General features: G+C 43.7%; 1 protein-coding gene across 3 annotated transcripts in view; it reads right to left on the reverse strand.

Annotated features, from left to right (window-relative positions):
• Positions 1-856: 856 nt before the first annotated feature.
• DCAF5 (DDB1 and CUL4 associated factor 5) overlaps positions 857-23,523 on the reverse strand; it is a 91,768-nt gene continuing 69,101 nt past the window's right edge. For all 3 annotated transcript variants that reach the window (XM_034642814.1, XM_011222059.3, XM_002917023.4), the window contains exons 8-9: positions 8,512-8,639; positions 857-2,915 (exon numbers count right to left, since the gene is read on the reverse strand). In XM_034642814.1, coding sequence (XP_034498705.1) covers positions 1,146-2,915; positions 8,512-8,639 — 1,898 coding nt within the window. In that variant the 3' untranslated portion in view covers positions 857-1,145. The remainder of the gene's footprint in view (positions 2,916-8,511; positions 8,640-23,523) is intronic.

Raw genomic sequence — 23,523 nt, forward strand, 5'->3', positions numbered from 1 at the left:
TTAAACCAGAGACTACTCTCTGCCTCCTAACACACCAACTCAACAGGAATCTGTTTCTTCGAGATGCCCACTGCTCTGCAAGATCCGGTCAGGACACCACAGCCTCTGCTCCTTGCAAGCCTGCGTAAAGATGCTAGTTCCTTCAGTTCTGACCAGTCATTTTGGGTTGAATTAAAGGAATATAGTACCACCATCTGCTCTTCACGACACTTCCTCATTAACATACCTAGAACATCCGCTTAATAGTCTGAGCACAAAGCTCTCGAGAGCTGTCTTTTCCCCTCCTCTCATCCCATGGGGCCACAGAAGTGCCCGCTGGCCTTGAGAGCGCCTCTTAGGAACTAGCACCTAGCTGGTTAAAGTGTGACCCACAACTAGTCATATTTTACAGCCTCCATACAGAGCGCGGTGCTGCACTGCTCAGCTTGCCATGGGTAGAATTTATCAGGGATCTGTTCTCTGCAACCCGCTCTTAAGTGCTAACCTCTCATTAGTATTAAAAACGCTTCACTTTTAGTACGTCCACATTAAACGCTCAATGAAGTGCTACTGAGGGAAAACATGGAAGATTTCTCTAAGAAAGGACCCATGCTTTCCATTTCAGCACAGCCAGTTGGCTGAGGGCCCGTATCCATTCTCCCCTTCATTCTTTCAGCGTAAGTCCACGACTCACTGGCAGCACAGCCTGATCCAGCAGGCACTCACCGTTAAGACCAGAACACCTACGGCATGTAAACAAGGTGAGATGGCAAACGAAAGAGATCCATAGATCCTTTCTCATGGAGAACGGAAAGAAAAGCCTTGGAGACAATGAGCTCACACGTGCCGGTGAACACACACAAGAACAAGCCAAACGTCTCAACAAGGATTTACTGTAACAAAACGCACAGGTACGCAATGCTCGAATCTTACTAGAAAGGAGTCACTTGGATTTTTTTCCCTTTCCTTACACAACACAAGCCAACGGCCAGCTAAACATTCAGACCCATTACTGAATAGAAGGGAGCAGCATCAGACACAAAATTTCAGGCCCTGGTTTTATGTGCCTTTAATACTTTTTTCCTTTCCTCTGTGTTCACTAAACAGGATTAAAAAATTTTTTGTAAAGCTACTCTTCGTAGCTTTTTGCTTTCCCTTTGTATTTATCATGTTTTTAATTTCTTCTCTGAGGAGGAATTCTCTGAATCTGTATCTTCCAATTCGGCTCGGTGCCTTTTGAGGCCACTATGGCCGTGAACAGCCCTGCTGCTGTCTGTGTCTGGGGGGTCAGTGGGGTCCTCTCTCGTTCCAGCACTGGGGGTCTCACAGGCCATTTCAGACCCACAACAATCTTTGTGTAGGAGTGCCCCTGTCAGGGACAAGTTATCGTGGTCAGTGTCCGAACGTCCTGGGGAAGAGCACGCCACTGCCTCCAGCTCTCCAAAGTTCTGCCCATTGTTGTGGGGATGAGGGGGGCGGGGGTGTAAGCGTCCATTGTTGTGGTTGGCACAGATGGTTTCGAGGCTCCTCTCCTCACTGTCATCAGACTGGGTCCTGGGACAGCTGCCAGACCCACTGCTGAGAGTGGAGCCAGATGCCTTGGGGACAGGAGGAGAGGGCGGCTCCTCAGCCCGGCTGCTTAGGGCCTTGCTCAGGGCCTTCCCATTGAGCTTCTTGGTTTCAAAAGAGTGTTCTACAGAGCCGCCATTGTTAGTGTCCTGTGAGGGGTCCTCTGGTGCCTCTGCCCAAGGGTGGCTGCTGTGCTCCTGGCCTGGGCCATTGCTGGGGTTTCTAGCAGAAGTCCCTTCTTTAAAAGCATCCTTGCTGCGACCTTCAGGGGGCAGGTCCTGGTTCCTCTGGCCTCCGGTCATGCTGAGACATGCTTCCTTACTGGAAGAAGGGGCTGGGTTGTCCTTGTGGCTGGTTCCTGCTCTCCCTTCATCTGCCTCCCCAGACACGAGGGAGCTCTCTCCATCTTTGTTATTTGAGTAGGAGATATAGGAGTAGCGCAGCCACTTGTAGGCTTTATAAATCTTTCGTTCGACCGACTCAATGTCGGAAGTTGGCGAGGCCCGGCTGGGCTGCATCTCCAGCGTGGAAGTGCTCCGCTCAGGGGAGGAGGGGGGAGAGGAGGAGAGGTCGTCCACTTTGATCTGGGGGTATTCATAGTTGTCTTCGCCAATGTAGGCGCTGGCGGGTTTGCTGGGGGGGGTGGGCCTCTCTTCTCGGGGCGCCCTCTGCCGACGCCGCAGGGTATTGCGCTGCCGCGTGGCCGACCGGCGCTCGTTCAGCTCCTCCTCCTCCTCAGAGCTGCTGGAGCTGCTGGAGCTGCTGGACTCATCTTCGGGGCTGGGGGAGCGCGGTCGGGGGAAGAGGTCTGTGTCCAGCTCAACCTCACAGGCGTTCTCTTCGGAATCGGACTCGTTGGAAAGGGCCAGGAGGCGTTTGTCCTGGTAGCGCCGCAGAGCCGAGAGGCGCTGCTGGCGGGAGGCCGCGTCCTCACACGTGGGCGGTGGTGGAGGTGACGCCACTGAGTTGGCGGTGGTGACCCGTAGGGGCCCCAGATGGAAGGCGCTGTCGGCATTCTCGTCCACTGTGGGTGGAGGGGAGCGGGGCAGCGAGGCTGAGGACTCGGAGTCGGTGTAGCCCGAGCGCTCGCTGACCCCCGCGTGCAGCTGGAGGATCGTGCTCTCGCTGAGGTCGCTGTCCGAGTCAGAGCTCCAGCCCTCGATCTCGCGGCGCACCAGGGAGTCAAAGAAGGCCATCATCCGGGGGTCTTCCTGCACAGACTGGTTGGCGTAGTCATGGGACAGGCCACTCCCACTGTTCAGCACCAGGCTGATGTACTCCTCGTGGGTATAGAGGCAGCGGGAATCATCCTCGATCCGACCGTCTAGGTCTCCTGTACATCCTGGCTGCTTGTATGGGCTCCAGATCTGCACAGAAGGCAAAAACAAAACCAAGGAGGCCTGACTGGAAAGTACTCCAAAGCTGGTGGTCATAAAGAACACTAAGGCAGAGCATCTCCAGGCCCCTCCTGTCATTTGGCCAGGACTTGCTAACCAGCTTTAAAAATACACTCTTTACCAGACTGGATTATGTGGGCCACATATGAAAACACAGGCTTCTAGAGTCAGGTGTTGGAAAAAGCACTGTCTAGAACATAGCACTGGCCTAGTGTCAGAAAGCCTAAGTCACGTCTCTTGACCCAGAATAGTCACACACCACCTCCCCTCCAAGCCCCCTCCCCTTTAGCTTCATCTGTTAGTAGCCTAGAAATTACAATAACTCCCTTCATAATTGTGAAGGATAGGGGATGACTTGAAGATTGGCCAATGTGTTCAAAACTCTCGGAAGACTGAAGCTGTGCACAGAGAGGTACCACTTCTCCAAAGTGAAAACAGACCCAGCAGTCAGTCCTCTGGGGTAGTTAATATTTCAGCCTATAACTCCACTTCTCCCCAACTGCAACATTTCTATTTTTAACTAATGGGAATTGCTTACTGGCGCTTGGTAAGAATAGCCAACTGCCTACACTGCAGTTCCCTCTTGGACATGCAGGCATTAGTTACCCAGGAAACTGGTTTCTCTTAACCAGGTTGCTGCTGACCTGTTCCCCAACTCTCCTGTTAGCTGCAGGAATAGGCAGGACACCTCCCCCAAGACCATGGCCCCAAACCTTAACGCTCCTCCACTCTATCATCAGAGACATGGGCTGACAGCCAAAGGAACTAGGCAGAGCTAGGACTCAAACTCAGGTCTACCTGACTGCAAAGGCCCAACTTTACAAGTGGAATAAGTTATGCAAAAATCAAGTTCAAGGTAATTAAGCTGTCACTGTAGATGAGAACAATTAGCTTCACCTGACTACCAGACTGGTCCACAGAGCAGCACACAGAAGCTCAGTTACATCAGCCGGTAGCCATGGCAACTCAGATGAAATTCCAGGCGATTTTCTTGCCTGACAGGCTGGTGTCTATCTTTAGATGGCACCCAACCCAGAAAACAGGGCTCCTCATTCTCTATCCTCTATCAAGACAATGCCTTTGCTTCCCCAAAGCTATCCAAGGACAAATTCACCTCCTTGTGAGCACTTTCCTGAGGCCCCATTCTTCCCATGCGCTACCAGCAACTTCTGAGAGGTAGCACATTTGTGGAGATCTCCAGTTCAAAGGGGGCTAGAAAAACCTAGGTTAGCTCTCTTCATCATTTCCCAACTCAGATTCATTTCTCCTTTGACTTCGTTCGCTGCCCACAACTCCTCAGGTGTTCCCCCCTCTTCATCTTCACTACCTGACCCAGGGGAGGTTTAAGGCAGGGGTTCTCATGCTCAGGAGTGCACAGGAGTCCGCTGAAGAGTCCTGACGGTGTGGACTCCTGAGCCCACCCCTAGAGATTCTGATTCACTAAGTCACCAGCAGGTACCAGGGCTCTGTATTTTTAACAAGGGAGAGATCAACTTTTTAAGAAACACTAGAATACGGTTAGAAAATAAGTAGCAGAAAATAAAGGATTTGTCTGAAGAGATTCTCAAACTCTTTGTGAGACCCTATGTTTTGAGACATTTAGACACGGCCTTCAACAATAGGCTCAAGCTACGAATGACTACCTCTGCAAACAAATGTCTGAGGGAATAAAAGTTTGGTGGCTAAAAAAGGAAACTGAGGGGGTCCCTTAGGACTTTGGGGGGTTTTACCCTATATTCCGGGCAAGATCTCTTAATATTCTCCCAGTTTAAATATGGTAAAATTTTACTAACCATGTTGTCTAATATAAAGATAAATCTGTATGTGCTTCACAGAAACACAGAATTTAACAGAAGTACAAAATATTAATGGTGGGATGCTGGTCCAACTATGCAACAAGCCAGTTTCTAGGTTCTAATCTACCACCCAGCCCCTATGTCTTCACTTCAGGAATGAAAATCATTAACACTGAAAGTCAGCTTTTATTTGGGCTCTGGAATGTATTAAGCTGAGGTAGACTTTCATTCCTGAAGCCTGGAGTAATGGAACAAAACGCTGGATCAGGAGGCAGGAGACTTGAGTGTGGGTTCCTACTCAGTTCGGGTTGACCTTGCATAAAGCTCAGCTCCCTGATCTGAACAGTGAACTAGATGGGTCTCATCCAATCCTAAGATTCAGAGCAAAACAAAACCATCATCCCAAACAGCTAGTTTTCAGTCCTCCAGGGACCCGCGGCACAGAGCTGCAGGGGCAGGCAGAACAGGTAGAAACCCCAGCCCCACCACTTCACAGGGCCCTCGGCAAATGACTTCACTCTCAGGCAAATCCTTTCTCATCTGCAGAAATGAGAATGATGAAATGACATAACCTATACCAAAGCATGAAAAAATGCGGTGCTTTCTCTTTCACTTGGCAGCTGAGTACCTCAACCAGGAAGTCTCAGCCCCATCCTCAGACAGACTTCTGAACATCAGAAGTACTGACAGTCCCTATTATCTTAGTCCTCTCATCCTAAAAATATCAGTTTTGAAGTATTTGTGGAAGTGTTTATTTCTTTACCCTGAAAATCAACAATCAGAAGGAAAGCACCCAAAACACAACCCCCTGTGGCTAACATGTTGGATGTGGCTAGATAAGCCTCCTCTTGGGGCAAGGTTCATGAGAAAAAGAGGAGGGAGGAGCAGATTTCTCTCCAAGCCCAGTGAAAAGTTTAGCTCAAGAGGCTGCTGAGGGAAAAAGATGCTGTTCAATTCTTATTCAAACACCGTCAAAATGGAAAGCAAATAAGTAGCAAGTGTTCTGATTTACACAGGTGCCCATGACATGCTTGACATAGCAGCTCTAAGCCCTCTCTTCTTTGTGCTATTGTACTAAATAAGGAAATCTGACCACCTACCAAGAAAATCTACGCTGATGGGGACCTAGATTGCTATTTAAGGGTTCTCCACCCTCTCTCATCTGGCTTCCAAGACCTTCTGGGCCCACCTCCTGCCCAACTTCCTGCCTTGTATCTGAGTCCTCCCTTCTTGTGTTCTTCCCTTTGGACAAACATGATCATTTTCTGAACAGGCCCTATGCTTCACTGCTTCTGAACAATTACTCATAAGTATAATGCCTGGGACACAGTAGGTGATCAATAAATATTTATTGATTCAATAAAACAATTAACTATCCATTGCCTCTACTTAGAATGCTCCTCATACCTTACTCCTTCCTTTTGCAGTCTTCATTCTTCAAATTCCAGCTCAAATGTTACCTGCCCGAGATTATCCCCGAAGGGAAAAAAATCTCTTCCTCCCCCAGAGCATTCTGTTTCCATCCCTTGAGTGGCTACTGCATTCTTCTTTATATTTATTTCTTGTCTCTCTTACTGGGTGACCTGCATTACCTTTTTTTGCCTTTATGTTCCCCATAGGGCCTAGCACAAATGGCATACATAGGTACATCATAAATATCACAAATATCATAAGTAAATAAATGAATGTTGGTCTTTTGAGGAAAAAATGTCAGCATTTGCCCTATCTTGCCCCTCCAGGCTTAACTGTAAAACAAACCCCCTCTTTTGCTCAGCATGGTCATTCGGGGGCTAGAGACCTGTTATGGGTGAGAAGCTAGCACCGACAACTGGGCTAGGACAACCGCAGTAAAGGACAAGCGAGAAGGTGGAGTGAAGTGGGGAGAAAAAAGGTTTCAGGGTGGGCTAGAACATTACGCCCTTTGAGCCACTGATCCTCTCAGAAGGAGCAAGCAGGAAAGTGGCACTTACTACAACAGTCAAACACTGTCAGGCACAGGTAATTCACAAGGCACTCCTAGACAGCAAGTCACCACGAGCATCCTCACTTGACAGGGAACAGACTCAAAGAACTGTCCAAGGGTACCAGCTGTACTGACTTAAGGTTTCAAATGGCTGAATGTGCCTCCTGGTAGGGCAGGGTTCAGACCCCATTGGAACCTGGAAGCAGTGAGCTCCATAGTTCAGTCTGGAAAACCTCCTAGAGAAAACATTTTTTTCTCTTACTCCTCTGAGAACTTGGCTACTTTCCAAACTATGACCTTTAGGGTAAGGATTCCAGTTGACTAAACGATAATTGGGGAGACTAAGTACAGAAGCATCCCAGAGTGCACGGCCAAGCAGGAATCTCTCTACTAAAGGAGATGCCCAAGCAGAGCTCTCTGAGAAAGAGAATGATGTCAACAGGCCTAGAGAGGACGTGCTACTATGCCAACCCATTAGTCATAGGCCAAACGAGAAGACAAGGCAATTTAAGGGACAGGGCCAATTCCATGACTGTCCAGTGAAGGACGACTGAGATGACCGCCTCCAGCAGACGCTTCTGGCTGCCTGCTGCCTTCCCACGAGCATGGGGAGGGTGACAGGCCACTGGGAAGAACAAAGAACAGGGCTCTATCCTGACTTTACCACTAATTAGCTGTGTAATTAACCCCAGATGGGTAGTTTATAATTGAAATCTCATCATCTATAAAAAGAAAAAGTCAGTAAAAATGATCTAGAAGTCCTGCTTCAGCTCTGTGGGAAAATGGGTGCAATCATGAAAGTCAGCCCTGATCCACGGGACCAACAAAACTTACATAAAGGAATTTGGAATAAGGACAAATAAAAATATTGACCCATCCTCCAACATTACATTTCTGATAGCTTCCCTTGCCTAGATACAACTTGGTTTAATTCTAGATGGAGGGTGGGAGGGAGGGAGGGAGGAGATGAAAACCACCAAATCACCACAAACCAATTTTTACTTTTTATAGATACCTTTCCCCAGGTTTTCAATATCATTTTGGGAAAAGAAATTAGAGGAGTTTTAACTTTTAGGGGGGATTATCATCTATCCTTACTTAAAAATGAAGTTATCAGAGAGTCCTAAAGGACTCATCATTTGCCCCAAACCTTCATTTTCACAGATGTGGAAAAGGGTCACTAGCAACTGGAATGTGAGTGACAGGCCGGGTCTCTCGGTTGCAGGCTCTAGATACATTCCTTGGCCGGGTTAAGTTCATTCAGTCAATGTGCAATTAATGCAAGCGCATAGCCTCGATCACAACCACATGCAGTGGTTTTTGATTTGTTATTAGTACAGCAATTAATGCAAAGTACACACTGAGTAACTGAGGGGATGGTGGCTTTCAGATGAGGTTTGGAAAGCAGAAAGCATCAGACTCAAGATCAAAGGCCACTGGAAATGTAGTGGCATACAAGTGGTATCTAGTTTCAAAGCTTTTTGGCTATTTTTAAAAGTGGTCCTGAAAGGAGGATATTAAACCACTCTTTTTAATACCAGTTTTTCAATATTTTATAATATGTTTAAAATAATTGAAAAAAATTTTTAAGTAATCTCTATGCCCAACATGGGCTTGAACTCACAACCCTAAGATCAAGAGTCATGTGCTCTACTGACTAAACCAGCCAGGCACCCCAAAATAACTGAAAATTTTGCTAGACCTTTAGTATGTTTAGGTATGAGGTCCTATATATATATTGTTCTAGTTTCTTCCAATCATGAATTGTAATAATTTGTCTAAAGAACAGAAGGGGAAGGTGCCTCACCTTGATAATCTTTTCTACACCAGAAGAGCAGATCATGTACGTGTGAGGGTTAAATCGGACCTGGTTAACAATAGACCGATGCCCTTTCAGCACCATGAAGGCTCCGTTGACCACCCTACCAATGCCACCTGGGAAGACAGAAGGAGACAAAAATCAAATGATGAAATGGATAAAAGTAAATAAATTCCACTAATGGCAGACAAACAGCTCTGAAGGGGAGCCAAGATTTTTTATTAACTATGCCACCAGCAGAATGCTTAATCTTACAGATAAAGTTGCTATGGAAAGAGGGAAGATGAAATATTCTCTCAGCATATGTGCTCTTACCAAAAACCTTTATTTAGCCTTTAAGCATTGCCCACGCCCACCCACTGCAATTCCATTGTCAATGAAGCCACAGCCACTTAAAACATTTCTCAAGTTTTTGATCCCCAAGATAGAACCCAAGTGTTACCTTAGAAAAGGCCAGTCATGAGCAATTTGAGACTGAACTACTTGGGAACAGTTAGGCATCTGAGCCAGGGACATGCAGAACCAGAAGTATACAATATTTAAATGCACAAAAAAAATCTCTGATCCATTTGCCCTCAATTTCTATGATGAAAGTTGCAAACAAACAAACATACAAAAGCCGCCAGGAAAATAATGGAGAAAATCCTTTTGTTACACTGATAGCAGAGAGAGCTAGGGATAAAGAAAGATTTGGGCCACTTTCCTGATAGGGAGAGCCCAAGTACTGAGAATCCAGGGGCTTAAAGACACCATGTATGGAGTAAAATCAAGAGATCACTAATAAAAAGTTATATTTTAAGGACCATTCTGTAGGCTTTCTTCTTCACTGATTGAGAAAAGCACCAGTTGCCTGGAACTTATAACACAAATGAAGATGTCATTATTTATAAACTTGGAATAATCTCGAAGGTTCAACTTCACTGGTAAGGGCATCACACACAAAACACAAGCGCCCATGTTCTGAACAAGGTCTCTTCTGAGCAACCATCAATAGCTCCGTACACACAGGCCAACCCGTGTTCCCAGCCAACTGGCAAAATATGATGCATTCAGACACTAACAAATAAGTGTTCATTCATCTAAGCAGTGAACACCACCTTAGCCCCCACCGGAAGCATGGTGCCACTAGGGCACAAAGTATCAGTAGGCAGTTTCCGCTCCACATGCCTCCACCCTACTCCCAACTCCACCTTGTTTAAACCTTCATTCCAGACATTCCTCATCTCAGTGTCTAGAGGGACAATGACCAGCACAACATCCCTTCTCTAGAAATAATCTGGTTTTGGAGGTGACTTCTGCTTTTGGCCTCCTGACACGACTCCCCTTTTGACTCATGGAAGATATCCCTCTTGATTGCCATGAACATACACATCTCTTTATGACAGCAACAGCTTTCAGATCTGCCAAACTAACTAGCACTAGGTGCTTACTATACTTAGTCAGTGACAAAAATGTTCTTTGCCTATTTTTCCCACCATATTTGATGTTTTTTTTTTTTAAGATTTTATTTATTTATTTGACACAGGGACAGCCAGTGAGAGAGATACAAGCAGGGGAGTGGGAGAGGAAGAAGCAGGCTCCCAGCAGAGGAGCCCGATGTGGGGCCCAGAACGCCGGGATCACTCCCTGAGCCGAAGGGAGACGCTTAACGACTGAGCCACCCAGGCGCCCCTGATGTTATTTTTAAAAAGCTATTTATGTATTTATTTATTTGGTGGGGGGGAGAAACAAAGGGAGATCAACAAGAAGACTCTACACTGAGCACAGAACCTGATGGGGGGCTTGATCTCACAACCCTGAGATCGTGACCTGAGCCGAAATCAAGAGTCGGAAGCTTAACCGACTAAGCCACCCAGGGGCCCCTGACTTAATATCTGAATTATCCAGGATGGATACCACACTTAAAGGTATCCAGTTCTCAACCCAACATCATCAAGTTTGCTAATAAACCATAAAGGAGAATGACTAGGGCGTAGAATTGGTATGTTTTCATGGATCAGGAAAGGCTAGGGGCCCCTAGGTGGTTCAGTAGGCTAAGCTTCCAACTCTTGATTTCGGCTCAGGTCATGATCTCAAAGTTGTGAGACTGAGCCCTGTGTTGGTCTATGCGCTGGGCATGGAGCGTGCTTAAGAGTCTCCCTCTCCCTCTGCCTCTGCCCCTCCTCCTAACCCACCTGTGCTCTCTCTCACTAAAAATAAAAAAAAAATTTAAAAAAATAAATAAAAATAAAAGGAAAGGTTAAGCACCAAAGTAGGCTGCCGTGATGGGAAACCCTAGGTAGCCTGAGTGCACTGGGTTCCTAGAGTGGAGTGGGAGGAGGGGAAGGTAACTTGACCCTAGTCAAAATAAAAATAAATGAGCAAATTAAGGAAAAGAGATCCATGGGAATCTAAAACAGTTGTCTCCATGCAGGGATCTTACTACTCTCCAAGGAGTTCCCTTGGGTATATTTTTTTTCTATATAAGGTTGATTCAAAAAGTAGCATTCCCACTCATGGGTCCCTTTTGAACTCCATGTTTCCAACATCCTACTCCTACCCATAGCTGCACTGGGGTAGTCACTAGCAAAGAAACTTTGGGTTAAACCTAGTATCAATCTCTTATTTAATCCTGCTGCCTCCAAGAAAAGTAATTTAAGTGACTCAGAGAATTTGAGTGACTTCTTCCTAGTCAAGTAAATGGCAGAATCAAGATCTGAACCAGTCTGTTTGGCTATAATGCCCAATATCCTTTCCACTCTAACAGTGGCCTTTAAGAAATGAAAGGATTTGAATAGGGTGGAGTCTGAAGCTCAGAAAATATTTTGAAATCTTTCTCACAGTTATCATGTGAGTTGGTTTTCTTCTTAAGCCCTCAACTTAAAAATGGTAAGGGGGAGATTCTATCCACCAGTACCCTGAGCACAAGTTCCAGAGTATCACCACAGGACATTTCATCACATTGCCAACACCGCATAGTTCGTAAGAGCAGAGCTGGCTCTCTTGCACACCTAGAACTGGGGGTGCAATACTTGAACTGAAGTGGGTACTCAGTAAGCACTTGTTGAATGGACAGTGTTTCAGGAGAGGGCAATTCTAGAGTAAGTACTACCAAAGGCAGACAGATGGAGGGTCTCATGTCTTAAAGAATCAACTATCACAGAACTGAAGTTTATCAACCAAACTGACCTTTCTGTCAAAGGTTATTTGGAATATGATTACAATAACTCTTGGACCTGAAGAATACTGAAGGGTCCCAACATCTGTAAATTTAGACCACGGGAAAACTTTCTATTCTTCCACGCAATGTGACCTCATCTGGTTTCTCTTCATGGCAGCAACTTTATTTATTTACCTTTTCTTTCCCACCATTTTAATAAACTAGCAATGATTCAAACTATGGAAAGAAGATTCAAACTTGTTCCCTTAAGAGGGATGCCACCATGATTGCTTCACACAAGCACGATCAAAGGCAACGATGAAACCAGATTCCCGAGAGCAAGGGTGGTAAGAAGGCTTCAAGGCTCAGTTTGAAAAGCTTGGTTTCAGAAAGTCTCTGAGGGGTAGCAAAAGAGACATGAAATTTGAGGGACCATCAGAGGACAGAGTGTGGCTGCTGGGTCATGAGCACCTCGAAGTGTTTCTTGACAGTGATTCGGTGTCGAGGGTATTTGTCATCTGGGGAGAACCGAGCAGGGTGAGCTGAGCAGGTCTGCTGTTCCATAGGGTCCAGCTTCTTCAGCATATGGACCCAGTCTCCCTGCTCGTTGAGGTTAATACTGGAGAAACACAACCACACCGAAGCGAGAAGTCCCAATTCTGCCCATGGCAGCAACTTTAATACAGGTCTTTCCTCCTCCTTCCCACCCAAACTGATACCTAGGAAATCTGAAAAAGATACCTAGGAAATCCACAGAGCCACAAGACTGATGGTGAAAACAGGTACAGGAAAAATAATGGCTGCCATCTGTTTAAGGCATCCAAGGCTGTGTTCAGAGAATCAGAACAATGAATGGGCTTCAGAGAGGTTTGATAGTCCCTCTCCTGGTTTCCAGGTTTCAAATGATTGAATACAGCAGCTACTGCACAGTTTAGATACAATGATCATTAGAGAATACATTTTTATCAGTCCTGGAGATTTGTATAAACCAGATTTCTTCAATCTGAAATGGCTAAAGTCAAGATGCCAGTATCGGTAAAACTCAGGGTCTCCCCTCTCCGTTACTTAGCCAGACTGTGCCCATCAACAGCAGGATCAAGTTGGGAGGAGTCAGTCAGGGAATATTTTCTCCTAAGAACTACATAAGCTACAAAATCTCCCCTCAGGATCATTTCTAAGACTGTGGTGAAGGGCTTGATGAGGATCAACCTCAGCCCATGGTTACCGAGCTGAGTCAAGACCTAATCACTAATAATGGATACCAATGACTAAAATAGCACATGCCCGGGAAAAACCACCTTATTCGTTCTTGAGCTGCCATTTATTTATCCACTTCTGTACAAACCAATGCTCATTTCTCTGAGCCATCTGCTCCGGCTGGCCCACCACATGTTGGCATCACTTTGCAGGTTTTTTTTTTTGTTTGTTTTGGTTTTTTTTGTAGTCAAGGCCAAAATTCCTGCATCTCCATCTTTCCTTTGGTTCAGATGGATGCTAGGGAGGTGAAGGTGGCTATAAATCCCCTTACCTATTCTCTGAAAGACCTTAGAAAAGGAGTGGGCCATCTCAAAAGATTTTAGTATCAGTGACTGATTCGCTACCATAGGGGGATCCCAGGAAACACAAGGGACTCAGAGAAAACACCATACCCAGAACCCCAATGAATACCATTCTAAAATGCCAAGGCCAAGTGTCTCTCCAGATTTACTTTCAAAATACATCTACCCTGAAACCTCTATTACCTTGGTTAAAGCCACCACCACCACTCACCTGTATTATGGGAGACTCCTACGAGTTCTCCTCATTCCTATCTTTGGCAGCCCCATTCCCACCATCTATCCTCAACTCCCCAGCCAGAGTGATGCTGTTAAAATAAGTTAGATCATGTCATGCCTCTGCTCAGAATTTGCTAATGGCTCCCCTGTTTCACTCATACTAACAGCCTACAGGGACACCCCTTGTGCCCCACTTACCCCTACTATTCCCCCCTCCCTTATTCTACTTCAAAACATTGATTTCCTTGTAATTTCTCAAACACGTGAGGCACATTCTCATTTTAGAACTTTGCACTGGTTCTACCTAAAATGTTCTTCTCCCAGATTTCTGCATAGCTAAGTCCCTCACCACTTTGAGATTTTGAGAAAGATCAAAGAGGTCTATGCTGAACATCCTATCTTAAAAAATTGCATTTCCCTGACCCCCCCAATACCACTTCCTAGCCCCCTTATTCCACTCTATTTTTTCCTTTTCCATAGCACTTTTAACCTTTTAAGTTTATAATTTATTGTGTTTATTGTTTTTTGTGTGCTTCTCTTGGTAGAATGTAAGCTCAGTGATGGCAGGGGTCTTTTGCTCCTTTGCTATACATACATGCCACTAGAACAGTGCCTAGCAAGGAGCAGGTTTTCAATAAATGTTTGATAAATGAATGAAAAGATGTGAGTGTATTTGACTGTAGAATATAAGTATACTGGACAAAACTCAATCTCCGTTAGCGTGCCCCATCATCCAATGTGTGGATTATCCAAATGTTTCTCCATCTTCCTTCTGTTAAATTTGGATGGTTCTTTTATAGCATTTTTACTATAGTAAGAGCAGAGAAATAAAGGGGCTAAAATCCTACCTATCCTTCATGGTCCTCTGAAATGCTAATTCCATGAAAACTTTACTGATCTCTAAAATCTCTTTAAACCTCCCTTAATTATAATTTCTATGGGCTCTGGAACCCACTTTTAAATTTAGCATGTACAGGGCGCCTGGGTGGCTCAGTTGGTTAAGCGTCTGCCTTAGGCTCAGGTCATGATCCCAGGGTCCTGGGACGGAGCCTCACAACAGGCTCTCTGCTCAGCGGGGAGCCTGCTTCTCCCTCTCCCTCTGCCACTCTGCCTACTTGTATGTGCACTCTCGCCTTCTCTCTCTCTCTCTCTCTCTCAAATAAATAAATAAATAAAAATCTTAAAAAAAAAGAAGAAGAAGAATTAAATCAGGGTAGTGACCATACAGAGAGCAGTGGCTGCCTCCTGGAGATCACATAACCACCTAGGAGTTGGAAAAAAAAAAAAAAAAAAAAAGCGCCAGACGGGGACAGCCAATGCTGTCAGTAAAGCTCAAAGAGCTCCACAGACAGCAACGCTTAATTGCACACACAAGTCAATTACACTAGCTCTTCTTTCATCATCTGTACCTCACATGTGTTTGCAACCAACTACTTGTGACCAATTAAAAACAGTTGTTCTTCAGTCACAGGGAGGAAAAAAAGCAGATGCCCAGGCCTAACCCACTGAAAGTGAAGGCATGTCTAGAAAAAGGAGGAGAGACAGAGCACACACATATATGCAGGCCTGTGAAAATGCATTTACAGCTGTTTCCAGCCTACTCCAGTGGCCTGCTAGTAGTGGGGGTGGCTGCAGTCACTGGGCAGCGAAACTGCATGTTTTCCCTCTATTCACGGAAAAATCTGTCACAGAACTTTCCCTGTCTTTAACTACGGATGAATCAAGAGCAGCCCTGATGCAGTAACAACTCAACCAGCCATTCCTGAGGGCACCAGAGGAAGACAATATCTTGAACTCAAAGGAGTTTTTCAGAGAAAAGTTAAATGGGAGAAAGCTTTCTTCACGAGGAATAGCAATCACTGCAGAGTAGCTACTGGATACCCTCAACAATATCCCTAAGAAGGCAGATATTACTATGGTTGTATTGTTTATATTGCTAATGTTCTTGTTTTACAGATGAAGAAGTAAGTTTGGCAAGATTAAACAATTTTTCCAAAGCCAAAGCTAGACGAATGGATCAGGAGTTTAAATGCAGGGGCGCCTGGGTGGCACAGCGGTTAAGCGTCTGCCTTCGGCTCAGGGCGTGATCCCGGCGTTATGGGATCGAGCCCCACGTCAGGCTCCTCCTCTGTGAGCCTGCTTCTTGCTCTCCCACTCCCCCTGCTTGTGTTCCCTCTCTCGCTGGCTGTCTCTATCTCTGTCAAATAAATAAATAAAATCTTTAAAAAAAAAAAAAAAGGAGTTTAAATGCAGGCCTACCAACTCTATTACATTATGTTTCTTTCCATAAATAGTAAGGTCTCAGCATAGAAGCATATCTCAAGGGAAGCAAGTCTTATCTGTAAAAATCCTAAAGCCCTTTCCAACAAGAATTAGGGGAAAGGGAAGGAGAAGATAATATGAAGATTTTCCAGAGACACCCACCTCTACCACATGTTACTAAATTCCTTACTTCCATCCCTAAGTCACTAGGGAGCAAATGCTCTGAAAATTATGGATCTGCGGACACTGATCTTACTATACATAGCAGTAACAATTTGAAAACAGACATTTTCAGAAAGCTCCAGAGACTGTTAAATCATTTCATGATATAAGGCGTTGGGAGCGGAAGGATTTTTACAGAAGAACCTAAAGCTCAGACAATTGCTGTTACATAACCTGCCTAGACTCACTCACTCAGCTAGTCAGTGGCAGCACTGGACTTGAATCCAGATACGATTTTAAGCCTAAATGCTCTTTCCAGTCTGCCACACGGGCTCTATACATAATTGCTGGTCTGTTTATTTTATCTTCAGAACCACCACATTAAAGAAGATTCTCTTCCTACATATTTCAGGGGTGTAAAACATTCTGATGTGCTTTTTCTTTGCCACAGCAAAATTCCCAGCAAAATTTAATTTTTAGAGAGGTTTTTAAAAAATGAGTTATTATTTGACATCAACTAAAAAACTGAGCCTAATCTTGTCACGTAGCAAGTTTTATGGTGGTTATTAGGTCCCACGTCTCAAAATTATTTCCTCAGCCTACTATGAAGCCCCACGCAAATTACTTAATCGATTTGTTAAGTCCATACTGTTTATATAATAAATATATTTCATCTCTTTGGAGTTTGGAACTGGAGTTCCCCAGTGATTTTCAGTCTTTCCGAACAGGAGAATGGAGGAGAAAAGGATGCCCTTGCTTTTGGCTCACATTCAGGACTGCTCTCCATCTAGTTCTCTCAGCATTTGGTGTGCACTGTGAAGCACACAGCAGGTATGCACTAAATGCTGACGGCCCATCGTACCATTAAGGCATGTAAGTGCAAAGCAGCTTCCCTGTATGAGCCTGCCTTAGTATCTTCTGCTCAGCGGGCACACAGGCACACATTGAGAGCATGAGCTCGGCCTCGTCCCACATTTTATTTAAATCAAAGAGGCGGTAGATTAGAGTAGGAATTTCCCCACAGACTTTTCGTCATCTAAGTATTCAAAGCTAGAACCCAAGGGCCGCATCTAGTCCTTATATGTTTGGCTTGCTGAACATCGCTGAGTATTTTTAAAATTATGAATTAATTGCCAACATTTAAATATAGAGAGGTTACATATAAAAATGAGAGGTGCTAAGTTTCCCTGAAGCCAGGTTTAAGGGCAGGGCCAAAACCAGGAGGAGTTAAAAGCCTGTATAAAGAGCAGTTACGCAATTATACTCCTCCTCTGAGCACATATGAGCAGGAAGCTGCCCATTCCCTACACAGGTAGAGACCGAGCTGCTGCCAGCTGAAGCTGACCTACAGAGGTTTTGGACTGGAGACACCAGGGGCAGCGAAGGGTGGGATTAAACAAAAATCTCTCTGCAGATCTGTGAGATTCACAGCTCTATTCCCCTATTGGCTCTTAGTATCATGGCTCAACTGCCAGGCAAATACCCTCCAGATACTAGATCAAAGATTTCCATTCTGGAAAGGTAGCTGATTTCAAGAGTAGAAAGTCAACAGAGAATGTCCAAAACTGAAAATTCAAAGATAGCATTAATCACAGGAAGAGAAAGGAACTGTTTCATTTTTTAAAAATTAAGTTTTTGAATACATTCATTTGATTTAAAAATTATGTACCTGTATTATTTTGATAACAAGAAATAATTATAAAAATAGTGAAAGTTATTAAAAAAAGAATAAAAGAACAGAAAGAATAAAGATATATGAACAAGGGAAAAGAAAAGAATGTGGGTGGGTTGTCAGAAGAGTGGCAGGAAGGCTGAATTCCCTGAACAAGCTAAGGTTTATGAAAAATAATCCAAAAAGGTGCTTAGTTACATGCAGAACAAATGATGATCAAAGGGACAGACTTATTGTGACAGACTGATGATATAATGTTGAAGGGTAATATGGAGAAAACAAACCCCTCAATTACTAGTTAGTGAATCCAACAAGATAATCATAAGGTCCTATTCTTGTCTCCTGTACAAAGAAACCCAAGCACCAAGTAAAGGACAGGGATCCAGGACCAACCACAGCCCATATGGAAACCATGGAGTCCCCTAGCCAACTCTAAGTATGAGCAGATCATGGGTTCTGTGGCCTCCAAAACAGTTTATGTGATCCTGAGTGTACTTCCCAAAACACCTTGTAGCACACTTAATATCAAGGAGCCAAGATTTTCTCTGGTCTAGCCAGGCTACATCTGTTGAGCTAACTATTTAGTTAATCCTTAAACAAAGGTAGAACAAATCCGGAGGAAAGAAATCAGTACAGCAAAGAAACTAACATCATTTCTTTGAGGAATTGCTAAACTGAACGTCAGGGAGGAGGGTCCTATCTCTGGAGAGGACCTAGAAGGGGACATGAGGGCTACCTTCAAATGAGCAAAAGGCTATGAAGAGGAAGAGGGGCCATTCTCAGTAAGCCAGCACTCAACTACCGGGAAACAGAATAAGAATAGAAGAATTTTCTAATCACTGGAGTTAACCTGGAGCAACAAGCACTTTATCATGGTGGACATCCTGGGACAGGTTTAAGTTATTCCTCAATAAAAGTGTACTTTAATATATGTAAGTTATAACTCAAGAAAAAAATTATTGTGGGGGTGGGTATGTGAACAGAAAATTCTATAGCCAAATACCCATGTAGTATCCATGGGAAGAACGCCAGGATGTCATGTTTTCCTCTTTATTTAGTTGAGAAAATTGTTTTTTTTTGTTGTGATTTATTCTTTGACCTTAATTATTTACTAATTTTACTAATTTTCTTTCTTCATTGAGAAATTAAAGACACAGAAAACAGCACGAAAAGTGGAGCTTAATAAAGTTTTTTAAGGTGAACACCCTTATAACTGACATCCAAGTCAAAAAATGGAGTTTTTCCTGGCCACTGTCATGCCCCCTGTGCCTCATTCCAATTATAACCCTTTCCCTCCCCTGAAATCAACTATTATCCTGATCTCTATATTAATCACCTCTCAGCATTTTTAATAATTTTATTCATCCAAGTGTACATTCCTAAATAGTTTTGACTGATTTTTGTTTTATTTAGTATGTCTTTTACATTTCTTAAACAATGGGCTTCCTCCTGTCCATTTACTGGAGAAAATGGGCCATCTGACCTATCGTTTCTGACAGTTGGATTTTGTGGACTGTATGCTCACATTGTTGTACAATATGCTCCTCTGTCCTCTGTGCTTCCTGCAAACTGAAAGCTGGCTTCTGAGGTTTTATTCAGTTGTTTTATCTGGCAAGCCTATCAATAGTATTGTGTTCTTTACATCAGGAGGCAAATAAATGTCTAATTGCCTTTCTTTTTAAGATGTTGGCACCTGTCACTGCTCAGTATTTAGATGCATTAATTCATTGAGGGCTGCTAAGTGATTGCATTAAAATTCTATAATTTCTTTTTTAAACCTATATTTTTGGCAGATATTCTCCCTGGATATAGAATTCTAGGTTGGCAGGTTTTAATTCTCTAAGCACCTTAGAGATATCACTCTATTGTATTCTGGCTTCCAAAATTTGGCCATCACTCTTATTGTTGCTTATTTATAGGTAATTTGTATATTTTCTCAGGCTGCTTTTGGGCTTTTTCTCATTACCTTTTGTCTCTAAGAGTTTGACATATGATGTGCCTAAGTATATTATATTTACCCTGTTTGTGGTTACTGAGTTTCTTGAATCTGAGAATTAGTCTGTTTCATTTGTTTTCGGAAGTTCTTTTGGGTTTTGTCTCTTCATATATTGCTTCTGCTTCGTTTTCTCTCTCTTATCCTCCTGGTACTTCAATTTCATACATGCTAGATCGTCTGTGTTCCACTTGTCTCTTATACTGTTCTGCTCTTTCCATTCTCTGTTCACATTGTCCTTTGATGGCTTTTATTGACCTGTCTTCTATTCCCCAAGCCCGTCCACTCACTGTAGGTTAAACCCACCCAATATATTCTTAGTTTTAGATATACTTTTCAGTTTTAGAATGTCTACGCCATTGTTTTCTAAATAGATTCCAATTCTCCACTGAAATTCTCCATCTTTTTTCTATTTTTTTATAATATTTAAAGTCCTTAGCTGTTAACTTCGATATATAATACTGTGAGTTGGCTTCTATTGATTATTTTTTCACTCTTGCTTACTAGCCACATTTTCAGGCCTCATTATTTGTTATCATATGTTAGACACGGAGTATAAAAGAACCATGGAGACTGCTATGGACAGAACTGTCTCCCCCAAATACATATGCTGAAGCCCTAATTCCCAATGTGACTGTATTTGGAGATAGGGCCTTTAAGGAAGTAATTAAGGTTAAATGAAGTTATAATCCAACGAGACTGGTGTCCTCATAAGAAGGGACACCAGTGATGTGTGTGCACAGAGAAAAGGCCATGTGAGCACACAGTTGAGAAGGTGGTCATTTGCAAGCCAAGGAGACAGGCCCCCAGAGAAATCAAACTTGGCAGCACCTTGCTCTTGTACTTCTAAACTCCGGAACTGTCAGAAGACACATTTTTGTTGTTTAAGTCACCCATTTTGTGGGACTTTGTTATCACAGCCCTAACAGACTAACACAGAGACTAAAGCTGATTTCCTCTACACGGCATTTACCTATTCTACTCTTAAGAAAATAAAGTAAGGGGCTGATCATCCTCAATCTAATCAGGAGGAACTAGGTCAGTGCTGGGTTGCTTCTTTAGTAGGAATTCGTCTACTTCTGGTTTCAGCTGTCTCAAAGTCAAGACCTGGAGGGTGCTTGTTGCACATTGCTTTCTCTAACTGGGGTCCGTGTCCTAAGCACCAGGAGATGACAGGGTAGTTCACTCAGCCTTCCTGGTCCAGCCCCATCCTTAAGTGTAAGCCTCTTGGGCTTTTTTTTTTAATTAATCTGTATGCCCAATGGGAGGCTCAAACTTACAACCCCATGATCAAGAGTTGCGTGCTCTATAGACTGAGCCAGCCAGGCATCCTACCTCTTGGGCTTTCAATGGAGAGTCTGGCAAGTCTCTGTTGTCCTCTGCTCTGAATGTTTTGTCTCTTGAAGATTTTAAGCTGAGTTCTTTATCCTCCTTTCCCGGGCGGGTTCAAAATCTGGCAAAAGCTCCATGGAACAAGCCCCTCCCACAAGGGAGGGGACTTTATCTCCAAAATACTGTGTTTGTGTTAGGGTGGGACATGCACTCTGTCTCTCCAACCCAGTCCCATAGCTCCCAGGGCAAACCCAGCACTCAGCGAATGTCCTACAGGAAAGACTGGCCATGTGGTTGGGGTACCTCTAGATTCTACTCTGTCATATGAATCCATGTGGCCACTGCAAATTCTGATTTCCTCTGACCCCAGCAGCGTGCCTGTGGCACCCGACCTGCAGCCTCCGTGCAGACGCCCCTAGGAGCGACGATGGTTGGCACCTTCGGGTGGGCTAGAAGGGCTCTCTCTTCCTTCTTCCAAACTTCAGTTCTTCTAGCACACTCTGTTCCCACAGCTCTCTGACACCTTTACGGTTTTGTGATGTGACTGTTGTAGTTACTGCGGTGCGAGCCACCCACTGCATCCTCTGTGAAATCTGAAGTCCTACAAGTTCTTCTTTAATAGAAACTTTACAACTTTCTTTTTTCCTCCTTGAAATAGTATTTCCACATTATCTATCCCCTCCCCCTCAATTTCACCCTAATATATTTTGGCACCTTGGAGGTGTTTACACCTCACTGCAATGCACCATGTGCTAGGGTTCAAATGGTCAGAAATTTATGGAGTATTTTTGGTTTTCTGAGGGTTTTTTGTTTTTGTTTTCTAAAGTGGAAGAAGGGTAAAGGGGAAGTGGGAAAGGAGAATGTGTACTCTCTTAGGAATACTTATTTTATGAAAGAATACACAGAGTTTGAGAATCTAGAACTGGATTCCTTTAAAGCAGCTGTACCTAGAAAACCCTGGGAAAGTCTGTGTATCCATTTCCCAGTTTTAATATTGGAATCCTAAATTAGCTATCAGGTCCCTGCCGACCCAAAGACTGCACAGTCATCTATACTTAAAAAATGAGCCCACTGTGGCCCATACCTTAAATCAGTACAAAAATAAGCTGGGAGAGGAAAAAAATCTGTAATACTATTGCTAATTCTTCCCTATTCTCTCTTTATACAAACATGTATTCCATTTCTATTTTAAAAATCACATTGACTTAATAATTAAAAGCTTTTTAAGAGGCGCCTGGGTGACTCAGCCATTAAGCATCTGCCTTCGGCTCAGGTCATGATCCCAGGGTCCTGGGATAGAGACCCACATGGGGCTCCCTGCTCAGCAGGAAGCCTGCTTCTCCCTCTCACACTCCCTTTGCTTGTGTTCCCTCTCTTGCTGTCTCTCTCTGTCAAATAAATAAATAAAATCTTTTTTAAAAATTTAAAAAATAAAAGCTTTTTAAGATTAGGTAGGAGATATAATTAATTCTCAGATAATCAATCTATATGATTAAGGGGGTGGGAGACTAATAGTCTAGTGCTAGAATACCACCTTTGTTCAGCTAGACTGCTGCTGTCCCATCTGGTTGTGCTTCACAGGTAAGCTGCTTTATTCATGCCTTCCAAATTCCAGAAGGGAAAAAAGGGCTTTTGCAAATGGTTTAGTAACCAGACCACAGTAATAGGATAGTTACATCAAAAGTGGGCTTCAACAAGTTTTGAAAGGCAGATGTTTGGTAACAATATTGTTAATTCAGCAACAGGCAAGCCAACAACTTCCCTAAACACTGAGCAGTAGGCAAATTTTATGTAATACACTTGGCATAGTCCTCTATTACTTTCCTAACTGCCATTTTCCAGTTTGATGCCATGTTATCACCTGGAGCAGATGGCTATACTGAGCTGTCCTGAGAATAAAAAACAGACATTTTTCTACCAGTAGGAAGCAACCAGTGTTAAGACTCAACTGAGGACGTGAAGACACTATTATCAAGAATGAAGAATGATCCAGGCTGTTTGAAAGCTCAGATGGCCTAGATCCAAATTTATGGAAAGCTGCAGGTGTTTTTTAGAATACGTCTAGAGAAAATGCAGAACTATTTCTTCCTAATTTCTTTGATATCTGGGATCAGCCAAACCCCAGGGAGTGAACTTGTCCATCAACACAGAAAGCTTCCCTTTATCAGGGAGTCCAAAATTAAGGATGAGACCCTAACAACTCTTTGTAGAGAAATAAACAAGAATCTTCAGATGGATAAAAAGGAAAAGCAAGATAAAAATATTCCAGGTGTGAAATAGGAGAGAAGAAAATGGACATAATGGAGATCTATGAAGTCTTCCTAAAGGTCTTAGGAGAAAGAAGTCTGAGCATCACTATGTCAAGAAGGGTCTGTATGAAGGTTATAGTGAAATCTGGCTTCTAATTTTTATGTTTAAATTTCCCTTGGTCACTTTTCTGATAAACTTACTATATTAAAAGAGAAATATCGAGGCGCCTGGGTGGCACAGCGGTTAAGCGTCTGCCTTCGGCTCAGGGCGTGATCCCGGCGTTATGGGATCGAGCCCCACATCAGGCTCCTCTGCTATGAGCCTGCTTCTTCCTCTCCCAATCCCCCTGCTTGTGTTCCCTTCTCTCGCTGGCTGTCTCTATCTCTGTCAAATAAATAAATAAATAAATAAAATC

The sequence above is a fragment of the Ailuropoda melanoleuca genome, chromosome 14 (assembly GCF_002007445.2).
Source record: "Ailuropoda melanoleuca isolate Jingjing chromosome 14, ASM200744v2, whole genome shotgun sequence".
Taxonomy (NCBI): Eukaryota; Metazoa; Chordata; class Mammalia; order Carnivora; family Ursidae; genus Ailuropoda; species Ailuropoda melanoleuca.